We start from the raw sequence: 16,399 nt of genomic DNA, 5'->3' as shown, positions 1-16,399 counted from the left end.
AAGACTTTTCTAAACAAAGACTATTAAAAAATGGCAGATTAAACAATATAAAAAAATCTAATGTCTGTAAGGCAAAGAGCTAAGTCATAAAGTCAAAAGATCAAGAGGAAACTGGAGCAAAATCTCTAACATTTATAATGGATAATGAGGCAATGTATCTAAAATATAAACAGCTGGGGCGCCTGGGTGGCGCAGTCGGTTGGGCGTCCGACTTCAGCCAGGTCACGATCTCGCGGTCCGTGAGTTCGAGCCCCGCGTCAGGCTCTGGGCTGATGGCTCAGGGCCTGGAGCCTGTTTCCCATTCTGTGTCTCCCTCTCTCTCTGCCCCTCCCCCGTTCATGCTCTGTCTCTCTCTGTCCCAAAAATAAATAAACGTTGAAAAAAAAATTTAAAAAAAATAAAATATAAACAGCTTTTACAAATCAATAAGAAAAAAATGTCAACACCCCAACAGATAAATTGGAAGTAAAGGTCATAATCAGGCAAATCACAAAAGATTGGCCAAAAGAAAGGTAAACGGAAATATAACATTTTTTTAAAAAGTGTATGACTTTATTATTAGAATAGCAAAGATTAATAACATGAATAAGAGTTTGGGGAAACAGGCATCCCATTACACAACTGATGGGAATATAATTTTATACATCTCTAAAAGGTAACCCAACAAGTTATTTCAAAATTTTAAATGTGTAATCATTGTAATCCAGCAAGTTCACTTCTAGAAATTTATCCTTTAAAAAAGTGTGAAGGTACATTTATGTGTCTTTTCTCTGCATTAGTGTTGGTAATTGTCAAAAATAAGGAAATCAATTAATTTACCAGTCAGTAGGGGACTGAATTATAGCACATCAATAAAATGGATTACAATTCATCCATCAGAAAGCATATGTGTGGAAACGTAAAATGACACAACTGCTGTGAAAAAGTTTGTCAGTCTTCAAAAAACTAAAATCAAACTGCCATGTGATCCAGTAATTCCACCCTTAGGTATATACCCAAGAGAAGTGAAAACCTATGTCCACACAAAAATATGTTAACAAATGCTTAGAGCAGAATTATTTATAGTAGTTGAAATAATATATTATAATATAATATAATATAATATAATATAATATAATATAATATAATATAATATAATATAATATGTGGAAATAACCCAAATGTCTATCAGTTGATAGATGAATGAGCCAAATATGATATGCCCATATAACAGCATATTATTCAGCCATAAAAAGTAAAGAAGTACTGGGCGCCTGGGTGGCTCAGTCAGTTAAGCGTCTGGCTTAGGCTCAGGTCATGATCTCACAGTTCGTGAGTTCAAGTCCCGCATCAGGCTCTGTGCTGCCGGCTCAGAGTCTGGAGCTTGCTTCAGACTCTGTGTCTCCCTCTCTCTCTGCCCTTCCCATGCTCACACTCTGTCTCTGTCTCTGTCTCTCTCTCTCTCAAAAATAAACATTTAAAAAAATTTTTTTTAAAGTAATGAAGTACTATTACATGCTACTACATGAAATCATCTTTAAAACATTACACTAAGTGAAAGAAGCCAGACACAAATATTCACATATTGTATGATTCCATTTACATTTAATGCCTAGCAAATCCATAAGAGAAAAAGCAGACTAGTAATTGCCAACAGATGAAGAAATAGGAAAACAGGAATAGCTAACAGGGATAAGGTTTTCTTCTGAGGGTGATGGAAATGTTTTGAAATTAGACAGCAGTGGTGGTTCACAACACAGTGAAAATACTAAAACCACTGAAGTATACACTGTAAAATAGTGATTTTTGCAATATGGTGGTATCTCACTTTTTTAAAAATGCTGTATTTTTTTTAAAAGCATGGGGCAGATCTACTGATCAAAAAAATGGTCATAATACGTTGTTAAATCAGAAAGCAAATTTATTTATTTATTTATTTTAATTTTTTTTTTTTTTAACGTTTATTTATTTTTTTGGGACAGAGAGAGACAGAGCATGAACGGGGGAGGGGCAGAGAGAGAGGGAGACACAGAATTGGAAACAGGCTCCAGGCTCTGAGCCATCAGCCCAGAGCCCGACGCGGGGCTCGAACTCAGGGACCGCGAGATCGTGACCTGGCTGAAGTCGGACGCTTAACCGACTGCGCCACCCAGGCGCCCCAGAAAGCAAATTTAAAAATCATGTAAGTTATGGACGTTTATGTGGTTATATATTGTACATATTGCCTAGAAACAGAGAACAGTTCATACTACCAACAGTCTTTGATCTCCCATGAGATAAGATGACCAGGAAATTATGGTCTTCAGTATCATTTTTTTATCTAGGGAGCACATATTATTTCCAAAAGCAGACATGAAAAAATGTTGCCACCTGAAAAAAAAAAATAGCATAGTACTATGACAAAAATACACAAATAGCTTGAAACCAGAACATAATACAAGCAAAGATTACTAACCTGGTGTCTGGAAAAAAAATTACATCACCACTTCTACTCATCTCTAATGAAAATTTAGTACCTCTTTCAATTAGAGCTAAAACACCTACCATGATATTAGCAGTACCTGTAATTTTGGTCACTAACGTAAGTTATTAGTTATTACAAATATCTCGAGATATCACCTATATATATCACTACTTCAAAATTATAGTAGTTATTTAGATCTTGTAATTTAAATGCATTGACAAAAAGGCACAATATCAATATCACAAATGTTTTATATATTTTAGTATTTTAATATAACATGTTCCTTTTTCATCTTATTTTCTTTTATTCGCTTAAAATCATTGTTCTAAAAAGGCTCTACAGCCTTCTGCAAAAGGGTCTATACCAAAAACATCCACCTGTATCCAAATATACCACTCATCCATTAGAGGCAGAAAGGGACAACAATCATGAGGCTATTCTAATTACTCAGGCATAAAGCAATTAGGGCCTAAATCCAGGCAAAAATAGAAATCATTCCAATTTCAATCAATTTGTCTAACACTGAATTCATAATTTTCTTCCCGAAATTGTCTCCTCCTTCTGGTTTCTCAGTCATCTGACTTCTTCCTTCATATTCAATCACCAGTGTCATTTTATTAAAAGCTCTAGTTATCCCAACTGACACAGATCTATTTCTTGACTTAATCACTTTGCATTTTAACTCTTTTAAAAAAGAGCCTCCCTCCTCCCATTCTGACTTCAAATGATTCTGCATACCTCAACCAGATAACTTCTTAAATAATTTCAACCTGCCACCAACCTGCTCAAAACACCCAATGCTCTGAATGTGTTTAACAGTGGTATTGATAATTATGAGTAATCAAAAGTAATATATAGCTATGCCCTAGAAGTATTATCTAAAACAACGTTATAACAAAATTCAGTCATTAATAAGAGAATCTCAATTTACAGATGTAAAAACCACTTGGTTGCTCCAGAGTTGAACCTAGGATAAAACTAAAATTCCTTACCTAGGCATTCAAACCCCTCCCTAATAATCATGTTCCAATTTGCCTTATCAGCCTCCTTGTTTCTACTGAAGCTAGGGAAATTAACCAGAAATTAACTGAATTTCTCTTTCCTACTTGAACCTGGACTTGTCTTTCTGCTACTATGTATTTGTTGATGTAATTTCTACATTTGCAATGCCATTATTCATTTATTTAGTAAACAGTTACTAAGCCCCTAATATATACTAAACACTCAGTACACTGATACACAGTAGGAGGAATTTAACCCTTATAAACACATGGGCTACAAAGTGAAGTATTTCTGCCCTTAAAAACTCACAGTTTAATAGAAAAGTAGAAACAGAAACCAGGTAAATACAAGACAACCCAGTAAATTATTATGAAAAAGGAATGCACAGGATGCTACGGAAGCACAGAAAGGGCCTAAAGCAAGGATTAGAACAATCATCAGGCAAGGTTTCCTAGAGTAGAAACTATCTAAGGTGAATTATCAAAAAAGTCATAAAGTGTACAATACTATAGGCACGTGCAAACCATAAACTGGGCTATCAGTCACTCAACATGGCAAGTCTAGGTAATATGTTCAGGAGAGAGGAGTAATAAATGATAAAACTGGAGAAGTACACAAGGATAAGATCATAATGGGTCTTACATATAATCCTATGAAATCTCCACTTTCTTCTAAAAGAAATAAGCAGCAGCAGGATATCCTGGAAAGCACACAGGTTTAGGAATTCCAGTGACCTAAATCTGAATTTGAGCTCTGTCATTTCCTTGCTAAATGAATTTCATCAAATTTGCCTCTCTAAGCTTCAGTTTCCTCAACTATAAAATAGGGATTAATAATATCAATTTTGCCAAGATTCTAACAAGAAATCATGTAAATCTCCCAGCAGAGAGGTCAGCAAACTACAGCTTGGTTTGCAAGCAGTAAATGGTTTCACATTCTTAAGGACTGTTGAAAGAATAAAGAACTACGACGAAAAAAAAGAATATAGGACAGAGATCTTAATGTGACCCACAAAGCCAAGATATTCACTATATAAGTCCCTTAGCACATAGTATGCAACCAAAAAATAGTAACTATTACTATTACTAAAGGATTTTAGGAACGGGATTTAAGCAATGCCAAATGAATTTTTCAAGGATTTCTCTAGTGATGACGTATACAAAGGAATAGAAGTTAAAGGAACAAAAATGGATGCTGCAGTGTTCTACTACATTTTCCTTTCCTTCCTTATCCTAGCCATAAAGGTGAGATCAACTTCTATCTCCTCCTTATCCCTGTAGATTACCAACCCATATGTACTCTGTATGTTATAGCACTTAATAGTTTTTGTCAGTTAGCATATACTGCTTATACTCACTATTCATCTGGGTGTAAATAAATTGCTTACGTAAATTCCTTATATGTGTAAGTAATAAAAGAGGAATTTTATTTTGGAGCATTTTGGAGTCAAGTTATTTAACTTGTATGGCTCCCAATTAAAAAAAAAAAAGTAATGGCTAACATATATTGTTTTTAGTTTTGTTTTGTTACTACAGATGTGCCACATACTATTCTAAGCACTTTATAGGTATTACTTGGCGGGGGGGGGGGGGGGGGGTGGGGAGCCTGGGTGGCTCAGTCAGTAAAGCATCCAACTTAGGCTCAGGTCATGATCTCACGGTTCGTGGGTTCAAGCCCTACACTGGGCTCTGTGCTGAGAGCTCAGAGCCTGGAGCCTGCTTTCGATTCTGTGTCTCCCTCTCTCTCTGCCCCTCCCTTGCTCACACTCTTTCTCTCTCTCCTTCAAAAGTAAATAAACATTAAAAAAAATTTATAGGTATTACTTGATTTAATTCTCACAACCCTGTAAGATAAGAGCTATTATTATCTCCTCATTACAGATGAGAAAACTGAAGCATGGAGAAGTAAGTTTCCCAAGAGCTAGGAAGTAAAGGATCCAGGGGTTCACATTATTAACCACCTGTAGAATAAGAATCATACTCTAATACACAAAATTTTCACGAAAACGAATTTAGATGACACACTTAAAGGGAAGCGGATGGCTTTCACAAACCTTAGTACTCAGTAGCTCAATAAATATCTGTTCCATTTCCTAGAAGAGACTATTCCAAACTTTCTATTACCCAGAACCCTGAATACAATAGCTGATAGCCAGTAGAAGCTTCTTATTTATTAGTAAGTTATACTTTAAAGTGATTAAAATTTTTACAGTTTCAACATTATCATTTGATACATTATTCACAATAGATTATTTCATAAGTTGCAGAAGACTGAACTAATAATATGAACCTATAACAGAACATATTCATGCCAGTTTTTTTGGTTTTCCTTTAAATATAAGCATTATGGTCACACAGCCATAAATATATAAAGATCTCAAGAAAGTCTTTGTATAAAGAGACATTTACAGTTGGTATACCCTAAATTTAGTTCTATTCTCTTAATAATTATTAGTATTATAGAACTCTGATCTACACTACTCATTTAGAGACTCTAAGTAATTTGGGGGAAAAAGATAAAAGATAAAGTGCTATAACTTCTACTTGGTGTCACCAATTTCTATTATTAATAAATACATATGAACAGCCTCAAATTACCTGGTATCTATTCAGTATGAATGAGTCTCTCACAACAAAGTAAACCACTTATTTCTTCAAAAAACTTAAAAATAAATTTTTATCTACAATGAGATTTTAACATGATCTAAAAAAAATGAAATGTATCCTACTATAAAAGAGAATACAAAACAAAAAATCTATCACCACTTTGCAATTCTGACTTGTAAACAGGAAGATTCTTGGCTAAACCCAAAGTTACTTAACTTCTGAGACTTATAACATGCAGAGAAATAACATTTTTAAAAAATACTTATTGATGGGCACCTGGATGGCTCAGGTGCTTAAGCAGCCAACTTCAGCTCAGGCCATGATCTCATGGCTTGTGAGTTTGAGCTCCATGTTGGACTCTGTGCTGACAGCTCAGAGTCTGGAGCCTGCTTCAGATTCTGTCTCTCTGTCTCTCTCTCACTCTCTCTGTCCCTCCCCTGCTAGCTTGTGCTCTCTCTCTCTCAAAAATAAATAAACATTAAAATTTTAAACTAAATAGATAAAATAAAAAGTATTTACCGAATCAGAATTTAACTGCATATAAATACAATTAAAGTTCCAAAAATTAAAGGGTAATCACATCACTGAAACATAACCTTACTTTGCAGAGTAAAATTTCCTAAGAAAGCTATCAAGTTTTTTAGAAAACTTACAAAAACAAAACTATTCATGCTGAAATATTTGGGGGAAAAGTCTGGTAACAACCAGGTTCAAAGTAAACATGGAATTCTTCATTAACCATGCCCTTGGGATGCTGGAGTGCCTCAGTCGGTTAAGTACCCAACTCTCGATTTCGACTCAGGTCATGATCTGGCAGTTCGTGAGTTCAAGCCCCATGTCAGGCTCTGTGCTGATAAAATAGAGCCTGCTTGGGATGCTCGCTCTCTCTTAAACTTAAAAACAAAAAACACCATACCTTTGATATCACAAAAGTTTATTCCCATCTTTTTAATTCTATGATTAGTTATTCATTTATGATTCAGTATTCTCTCTGCTTCTTGTATCCCCCACCAAACTAGCTACTAATGTAATCAGGGGGAAACATCCCATTTTTATTGAATGTTTTTCAAAAGAAACAATATTCTCCACTGCTCCTCAAGGATGTAAGTTATTCAGAAAATCTTCAGAAAAGGATTAAGAACCCTCCAAATGTGCATATGGGTCAATGGGAAGACATGAGAGAACATAAAGGAGTAGGGAGGGGAGGAAATAAGGAAGAAGGACAAAGAGGGTAAGGGAAAGCTAGGCCCTCATTACTGGACACAGTATCTTCACTTTTGTAATTCATATTCCGTATTTCCCTCAAAAACAACCCCAATGCCCCAAGATCCCTTCATGAGAAAAACATTCAACAAACTAGTTACAGAACTTCCTTAACCTAGCAAACAGCATCTATTAAAACCCCACAGCTAACACCATACTTAATAGTGGAAGACTGAATGCTCTCCCCCAAGATCAGGAACAAGACAAGGTATCTGTTCTTGACACTTCTTTTCAACAAGGTCCTGCAGGTTTCAGCCGAGATAATTAGACAAGAAAATGAAACAAAGCACATCCAGATTAAAAAAGAAGTAAAAACTATCTCTACAGGTGATATGACCTTTGTTATACAGAAAATCCTATATAATGAACTAAAACAGTATTAGACCTATTAAGTTCAGCAAGGTTACAAGATACAAGATCAATAGACAAAAATCAATTGTATTTTTATACACTTGCAATGAACCCAAAGATAAAACATTTACATTTACAACAGCATCTAAAAGAACAAAATATTCAGGAATAAAGGCAGCAAAATAAGTATAAAACCTAGACTCTAAAAACTGCAAAATATAGGGGCGCCTGGGTGGCGCAGTCGTTTAAGCGTCCGACTTCAGCCAGGTCACGATCTCACGGTCCGTGAGTTCGAGCCCCGCGTCGGGCTCTGGGCTGATGGCTCGGAGCCTGGAGCCTGTTTCCGATTCTGTGTCTCCCTCTCTCTCTGCCCTTCCCCCGTTCATGCTCTCTCTCTGTCCCAAAAATAAATAAACGTTGAAAAAAAATTTTTTTTTAAACTGCAAAATATTATTGAAAGAAATCAAAGTAGATCTAAATAAATGGAAAGATGTCATGTTTGTGAACAGGAAGACAGTATTGTTAAGGCAATGCTCCCCAAATCGATCTACAGATTTGACAAAATTCCGTCAAAATTCCAGCTGACTTCTTTAAATAGCCAAAACAAACTTGAAAAAGAAGAACAAAGTTCTCACACTTCCCAAGAACAAAGATATAGCAGTCAAGACAGTACTTTGGTATAAGGAAAATCAAATAGATCAACGGAATAAAATTTTAAGTCCAGAAATAAACCCTCATATTTATAGTTAACTGATCTGAGAGGAATAACAAGACAATTAAATGGGCAAAAAAATGGTACCGGGACAACTGGATATCCACGTTAGACTCCCTACATCAGGTCATATGCAGAAATCAAATCAACTCAAAATGGATCAAAAATCAAATATAAGTGCCGAAACTAAAAAAAACTCCTAGGACAAAACAGAAGGATAAATCTCCATGACCTCAGATTAGTAAATGGTTTCTTAGATAGGACACCAAAAGCACAAGCAACAAAAACTTAGACTAGACTTCATCAAAACTTAAAAATTTTATTCTTCAAAAGACATCATCAGGAAAGTGAAAAGACAACTCACTGAAAGGGGTAATTTTTGCAAATCATGTATGTGATAAAGGACTACTTTCTATACATACAAAGGACTCTTACAACTCAGTGATCAAAAGATAAATAACAATTTAAAAATGTGCAAGGGATTTGAATACACATCTCTCAAATATAAGTACATAGATAAATGACAGATGATAGGTAGAGCTATACAAATGGCCAATAAGCAAATGAAAAGACACAGCATCCTTAGGGAAATGCAAATCAAAACCACAATGAAATACTACTTAACACCCACTAGGAAAGCTATGATCAAAAAGACAGATATAACAAACGTTGGCAAGAATGTGGAGAAACTGGAGCCCTCCTACACTGCTGGTAGGGATGTGAAACAGTAAGGGTGCTTTGGAAAACAGAAGTTCTTCAAAAGTGTAAACATAAAGGCACCATGGGGTGCCTGGCTGGCTTGGTTAGTGGAGCATGCAACTTTTTATTTCGGGGTTGTGAGTTCGAGCCCCACAGTGAGTGTACAGATTACTTAAAAAGTAAAATTTTTAAAAAAAACAAGGGGTGCATGATTGGCTCAGTTGGTTAAGCATCCAACTCTTAATTTTGGCTCAGGTCATGATCTCATAGTTTGTGAATTCCAGCCTGGCATCAGGCTCTGTGCTGACAACACGGTTCCTGCTGGGATTCTCTCTCTCTGCTCCTCCCCTGCTTATTGTGCTCTTTATCAAAATAAACATTTTTTAAAAACTTAAAAACAAGCAAACACAGAGGTACCATATGATCCAGCAATTCCATTCCTTGGCATATATTCAAGAGGGCTAAAAACTATGTACACAAAAACTTGTATATGAATGTTCATACCTGAATTACTTATATAATAGCCAAAAAGTAAAAGCAAACCAAATGTCCATTAGCTGATAAACAAAATGTAGTATTTATCCATATGAAGGCATATGATGCAACCATAAAGAGAATGAGTACTATAACATGAATGAAACCTTGAAAACAAAGTGAAACAAGCCTGTAATAAAAGACCACATACTGGGGCACCTGGGTGGCTCAGTCGGTTAAGCGTCCGACTTCAGCTCAGGTCATGATCTCGCGGTCCGCGAGTTCGAGCCCCGCATCGGCTCTGGGCTGATGGCTCAGAGCCTGGAGCCTGCTTCTGATTCTGTGTCTCCCTCTCTCTCTGCCCCTCTCCCGTTCATGCTGTGTCTCTCTCTGTCTCAAAAATAAATAAACGTTAAAAAAAATAAAGACCACATATTACACTACAGTTACATTTGTATGAAATGTTCAGAATAGGCGAATATAGTCAGAAAGCAGATCAGTGATTGCCCAGAAGTAAGCATATGGGAGAACGGCGGGGGGGGGGGGGGGGGGGGGGGGGGGCGGGGGAGGCCGGGGGGGCGGTACTCTTAAAGGATACAGGATTTGTATTTCAGGTGATTAAAATGTTCTAAAACTGTGGTGATGGCTGCACTACCGTAAATATACTATACACTACTAGTTATATATTTTAAATGGGCTATTTCTATGGTAAGTGAATTCTATTTCAAAAAAGCTGTTACCAAAAAAATTCTCTCAATTTAAGTAGTCCCTGACCCACCCACCATTCCATTTCATGTTACTCCTTCACAGAATGTCTGCAAACAGTTTATGCTGTAGTGACTTGGGCTTGTTCATTAAATGTTTTGAAATAACTAAATCCTATGTTTTATCTCCTTTACTCATAACCTACAAGTTTTGCAAGGGTTTCTTCTAGTTCTTTCATACTTCTCTTTAGAATCAAGTATAATAATGGATACAGAATGGGCCCTCAAATAAGGGCTTAAATTTTCAAAATGCAAAATATTAAAAATATGTACCAGGGAGAAGTTAACAAGACTACTCAAAAGTCTTCCTTCCTTCCAAAACTCCTATAGATCCCTAACCAAACTGTTCAAAATAAAAATAAGTGAAGGAGAACACAGCACTAAGTTTTCACATTACAATAATCCTAAGTAATGAAAGAATAACTTGTAATTCTATTAAAATTAAAGTTGTCCAGAGATAAAATTCCCTTAACAGGCTCAGTGTTAGTGCAGTTAATCAAAGAAAATTGTAATATCTTCATCATGAAACATAAGCACAAAGTTAATAATTAAACCTTTGTTGTTTATTTGATGATTTTATTGTTCTTTCAGGGTGAAGTCTCACATATATTAAGATGACTTTAGAATTACAAAAACAGCAACAGCAAACAGTAAAACATAGTAAGGTCCACAAAATTTCCTTAAAGTTAATAATAATATTTTATCCTAATAGAAAGTCAAAATTCAAAACTCTGTTTGCCAAGAAACTATAACCCAGAAACTGAAATTCAACAGATTTCAAAGTACAAAGAGAAAAAAGCTCCAACAGCCAGAACCCAGTAGACCACAATGAGAGTAGATAACTAGACAGTAAAGGAGAGACCTACTAAAGGTTATAAAATCCAATTGTTATATTCTCTGTGAAATTTCTCTCTTTAAATAGCATGATTTCACTTGTCATTCAAAGTCCTCATAGAAAAGAGCTCTTCCTCCTCTTGTGGCTTTAACTCCTTCCTTCTCACCCCACCGGGCCCAATTTTACTCTTTGAAGATGGAAAGCAATTTTTAAGTATTATAACTCACCTTTTTGACAGAATTTCATAAATATATGCTACCATCTAAAACAACATCATGAAATGCCCCAAGCTGTCCACCATCTGGGGACTACATTCCCATCTCCCTTGCATTCCAATAAGGCTCTGTGACAACTTCTCACCAATCAAATGTGGGCAGATGTTGGTCACTTTAAGTCTGGGAGTTCTTAAATGGCCAGTAAGCAACACGCAGGGCTCCAAGGCCCTAAAGAATGGTGGAACCATACATAGATATAAGGAGTCAGGGTCCCTCAAATACCACACAGAGGAAAGCAACAAGTCTGCTAACCAGGAGCACCTGCACAGAACTGTTACACGTGAGCAAAATACAAACTTACATGTGTGAAGCCACTGAAATTCTGGTGTATTTATTACTCTACTTAACATTATCCAAAGTAATACGTGCACAAGTTTAAGTATTTCAATTCCCCCTAATTAAAGACATTTATAAGGGATGTTTTGGAAAGACGGTTTAAAAGCCCATTTAAGTAACATTAAATTTTAAAACAATTTTCCACCTTGGTTTTGTTGTAACATAATTACTTTAAACAACGATAGAATGAGCAGTTCCACTGTTAATAAATTTTACTGTCCACGTCTTAATATTCAGTACTTTCATGATTACCAAGAAATGTTTTCCTCACAACAAATGAACATAGGAGAAGGGAAGAAAAATAAGATAAAAACAGAGAGGAGGCAAACCATAAGAGACTCTAAAATAAAGAGAAGAAACTGAGGGTTGCTTGAGGGGAGGTTGCTGGGGGGATGGGCTAAATGGGTGATGGGCATTCAGGAGGGCACTGGTCAGGATGAGCACTGGGTGTTATATGTAAGTGATGAATCACTAAATTCTACGCCTGAAACCAATACTATAATGTATGTTAACTGATTCAAATCTAATAGATAAATTTTAAAACATTAAAAATATAAAAGCCAAAACAAAAAAGGTTTTCCTCAATTTTCTCAAATTAAAAAATTATGAAGTGTTTTAAAACACTGTAATTCATAACGTTTAATTTGCAATATCAGATGTTTGCCCTAGTTAAGGACAAAATTAATTTCTATTTCATTGTTTTTAAAGTATTAAAAATTATAGTTTTAGTATATTTACTCATTTTATTATCATTCATAATGCTTAAGGAAGAATTAATTCTTCCTTTAAATATAACCATATGGCAGATTAATTCTGTTCATTGTAAATGCACACACAACCAAAGACACACTTTAACAAAACCATGATATTTTGCATTCTACTCTCCTTCACAAAAGTGTCGAAATTTTGGAACTAGTTTGTTTTTTTTTAATCTTAGCATTGCTGATATAAATATAAATAAGGCCTAACTGGGAGCCCTGCATTAGTAAATAGATATTACAAACTTAAACCAATGAAGCTTCTCTCAACATCCTCTTCACCCTGCCCTCACCAAAAAAAAAAAAAAAAAAGAAGAAAAAAAGAAAAAAAAATCCTTTCAACTTCTCCATTGCCTTTACCTTAAATTGCAAATCATTTTTTCCCACCAAAATACAATTAAAATGAAATGAAAAACACATTTACGACTCCAAACAAAATAATAAAAATGGAAAGCTATTAAAAGTTGATTGAGGATTTTTCCTTAAACTATTCAGGAAAATATTCCAAGAGGGTTTTGTTTACCAAATCAGTCAACATGAACTAAAAGAATTACACAGCAATTTTTTTGGCACTTACACTTTTGTATAAAGGGTAAACTCTGATTCCTTGATCCATTTTAATGCTTGACTGTATGGGAGCATGTATGTGCTGTATACAGCTTAAGGCACTATTTCCAGGGCTACACAATAAGAATTCATAAAAAGTAATGAAACTGCGATGGCCTATTCAAAAATACTAGGGAAAAAAAGTATGACTAGATAGCCTCTATAAACTAATGTAGTAGGCTACTTTAATGATAGTCTTATTTCTAGGAAAAAGACAAAATACAGCATCAAGAGTTGTTTATATATACCTTATGTATATCGAAGGACTCCGAAATGTTCTACTGTGATTTTTTAACTTACAGTTACATAATATTGTTCTCAGTTACCAAATGGGTATTTGTACTTAAACATGTGTTTCAATGCCCACAATCAGGGCTGCAGGAAGAAGAATATTTAACTAAGCATCTACTATGTACCCAACAAGTTTTTTCATCCTAACCTCAGGACAACCTTACTATAAATGTATTATCTCCTTGTTACAAATGAGAAAACAGAAGCTGACAGACATTAGGTAACTTGCTAAGGTCAAACTGCTAAGAAATAGGGCACAGCCAGAGTTCTGAGGTCTGTAAAACAAGTCCTTTTTTCCATTTAACTACAAGTGTTGTTTTTCCTGCAATGGTCTTAGAAAACAGCTCTCCTTCACTCCTTTTCTTCCCTCCCAGTGAACAGCCTGAACATTTCTTTGTGAAACCAGGTTTAGAAATGGAGCTATCTGGCCATTATATACAGCATGGTCTGCAAGGATCAAATCTATATCATGACTTTATCTATAGGGCTTTAACTAGATGAGCTAACTAATTGCAAACGAAAAGAGGGTGCAGTAAAATAAATCAGCAAGTAATTATCCAAATACGGATTTATATTTGGATCTAAAATGCACTGTGTACCTCTTTGCAGGTTGAGCTTTACAGTTCCATTCTGCAAAACAGCCTTCCAGAAACACCCACTGGGTAAGCAAATAAAGGCTGTTTGATCTAGGTTTGGGAGACTGAGCGAAAACTTGTTTGTAAGCGACTATCTTGATTGGCAATTAAGATAAGTAGAGACAATAAGGTAGTATCTCCTAAAATGTAGTACTGTGCTTCCAACGTGTGCAAACTGCTTAGCTAAACTCCCTGAAAACAACCCACCTAAACAGCCTATAAGCTAAATAGGACGATGACAGCTACAGTAACTTCCTCTTCCTCACCGACCTCCTCGGCTCGGCGTGTACACGCCTTTCCCCCTAGGAGGCAGGATAAAACAATTTCAAACGTACAAAATCGATCCAATCTCACCAACACCACAGAACAGGGAAGCCAGCTTCCATTTCTGCCCCCGCCTCTCAAGAAAATTCTTATCTTAAAAAGATGCATATATCTTATCCACGAAAAAACAGGCAACGAAGACTGAAAATGTGCACTTAGTCCCTCCACCCAGCCTTCAGGGAAAGATGAAGAGAAGGGATCTGGACACCGCGTATTCACCAGATTTACTGCTTTGATTCACTTTCCCTCGGGTCCCACCGTCGGCTAGGGGAAGAGCTTGCAGTTCGAACGCCAAAATATGCCTTCGCCTCCCTTCAGCAGACGCGGAGGCGGCCGAGGCGACGGCAATCCGCGCGTCCCGCCTCCGACCCTCACCTGCCCAGGCCCGAGGCAGCGCCCTGGGCCCCCGCGGGCCCGGCGTCCCGGGAGGCGTCCGAGAAGGCTGGCGGGAGGCTGGCGCGCTGGCGGGCGGGCGCCGAGGCGGTTAGGCCGCGCTGCAGGCCGGCGCGCTTCCTGCCGGGCCCGGGAACAGCGGCGCGGCCCCGACCCGCAGCTCTCCCGGCCTGGCTGCCGTCCGTGTGCCGCACACACACTCACCCTCCCCGGCCGGGTCGAAGCCCGAGCAGCGCTCACCTGCGAGGCACCGGAGCCTCAGCCACAAAATGGGGGTAGGGGGACGCACGCCACTCGAGGGTCCCAGACACACGAAATCCACCCCCAGAGTCCAGGGCCCTGGGCGCTGACCCCCGCTCCCCACCCCCAACACACACCCCGGAACCTTCGCCGTCTCCGACAGCGATACGGGTCAGCTCCACACCCGACACACACCCACTCGCTCCGGGTCCTCAGGCAGCCTCCCCGCCGGCCAGGGTCCCAACTCGCACACCCACACGCACATTTGTCCCTCTCCCACCTCATTTCCCCGGGGACGCGCTCCTCTTCCCAACACTCTCGATTCTACTCGGAGGCACAAAAACACTCTACCTCATTCTCTTCCTCTGGCCCAGAAGGAGCAACAGCAGCCATTTCCCCGCGGCAGGGGAAACAGACACACACACAAACACGCGCGCGCGCGCACCAGGCCCCCACAGATGCTTCCCCTCCGAAGCCGCGGCCGCAGACGCAAACACAAACACCCACGGGCGGGCCTCACTCCCGCCCGCCCCGAAGGGAAGCGGCCGCGACAGGCAGGGCCCGGACCTGGCTCGCGGGCGGGTGGGCAAGCAAAGGCGACTGGGCCTGGGGTCGCGGAGGGCCTTTGCCCCCTCCTCACCTGCATTCAGCGCGCCGGGGTCCGGGCGGCGACGGCGGCGGCGGCGGCGGGGCGGCTGCTGCTGGTGCTGGTGCTGCGGCGGCGGGGGAGGCGGCGGCGGCGGTGGCGGCGGGGCTGAGGGCAGCAAAGACATGCAGGCAGCCCGCCGGGGGGAGAGGCACCGGCCGGAGGGGACGCGGGGCGGGCGGGCCGGGCCGGGCCGCCGGAGGAACAGCAGAGGCGGCGGCGAAGAAGACTGCTGCTGACCGGAGCGAGGAGACGGACTGGGGGCGGGGAGGGGGACGAAGGGCCGCGCCGCCGGGTTTCGGGGACGGTGACCCTGGGCACTCAGGAGAGGCCCCGCGGCCGCGGCCGCCGACGCGAAGGCCCCCCGCCGGAGGAAGCTGCGCCCCCGCAGCCTCTGAAGCCGCGGCAATTACTCCGAGAGCGGCGCAGAGCCTGGCCTTGGCCTTGGCCTCCTGGCGCTGGGGCTGTCGCCGCTGCGGGGGTTGCTGCTGCGCCTGCTGCTGCCGGGCCCGAGGCTGCTGCACAGAGACGCTAGCTTTCGGTGCCTTCGCTCTCGCTCACACACGTTCACACCCCCGAGGGCCGGGGGAGAGGCGTCCGCGCGATATCTGTATTGAGATTAATAACAAGGTGCAGAGAGTGCGAGAAGGAGGAGGGTTGATTGACGTGGAGGGGCTGGCGAGAGTCAGTCACTCCCCTGCGCTGGGGGGGGGGGGTGAGGGGGAAGGAGGAGGAGCTCCAGCCCG

At 39.7% G+C, this 16,399-nt stretch overlaps 1 protein-coding gene across 4 annotated transcripts in view; it reads right to left on the bottom strand.

Annotated features, from left to right (window-relative positions):
* Positions 1–15,867, bottom strand: part of CNOT6L (CCR4-NOT transcription complex subunit 6 like) — a 120,134-nt gene extending 104,267 nt beyond the window's left edge. The window contains exon 1 of one of the 4 annotated variants that reach the window (XM_086704787.1): positions 15,648–15,867. Coding sequence is in view for 3 of the 4 variants with exons in the window: in XM_086704788.1 (XP_086560914.1) it covers positions 15,359–15,363 (5 nt within the window). In the remaining variant the exon portion in view is untranslated. Of the gene's footprint in view, positions 1–15,287; positions 15,569–15,647 lie in introns of those variants that run through there. The other 3 variants (XM_086704788.1, XM_086704786.1, XM_086704785.1) reach the window with 3 other exon arrangements.
* Between the last annotated feature and the right edge of the window lie 532 nt (positions 15,868–16,399).

This window comes from Puma concolor, chromosome B1, assembly GCF_028749965.1.
Source record: "Puma concolor isolate L17-30 chromosome B1, mPumCon1.1.hap2, whole genome shotgun sequence".
NCBI classification, from domain to species: Eukaryota; Metazoa; Chordata; class Mammalia; order Carnivora; family Felidae; genus Puma; species Puma concolor.
Note: the sequence above shows the minus strand (reverse complement) of the source record. Positions and strands in the feature narration are given on the sequence as shown.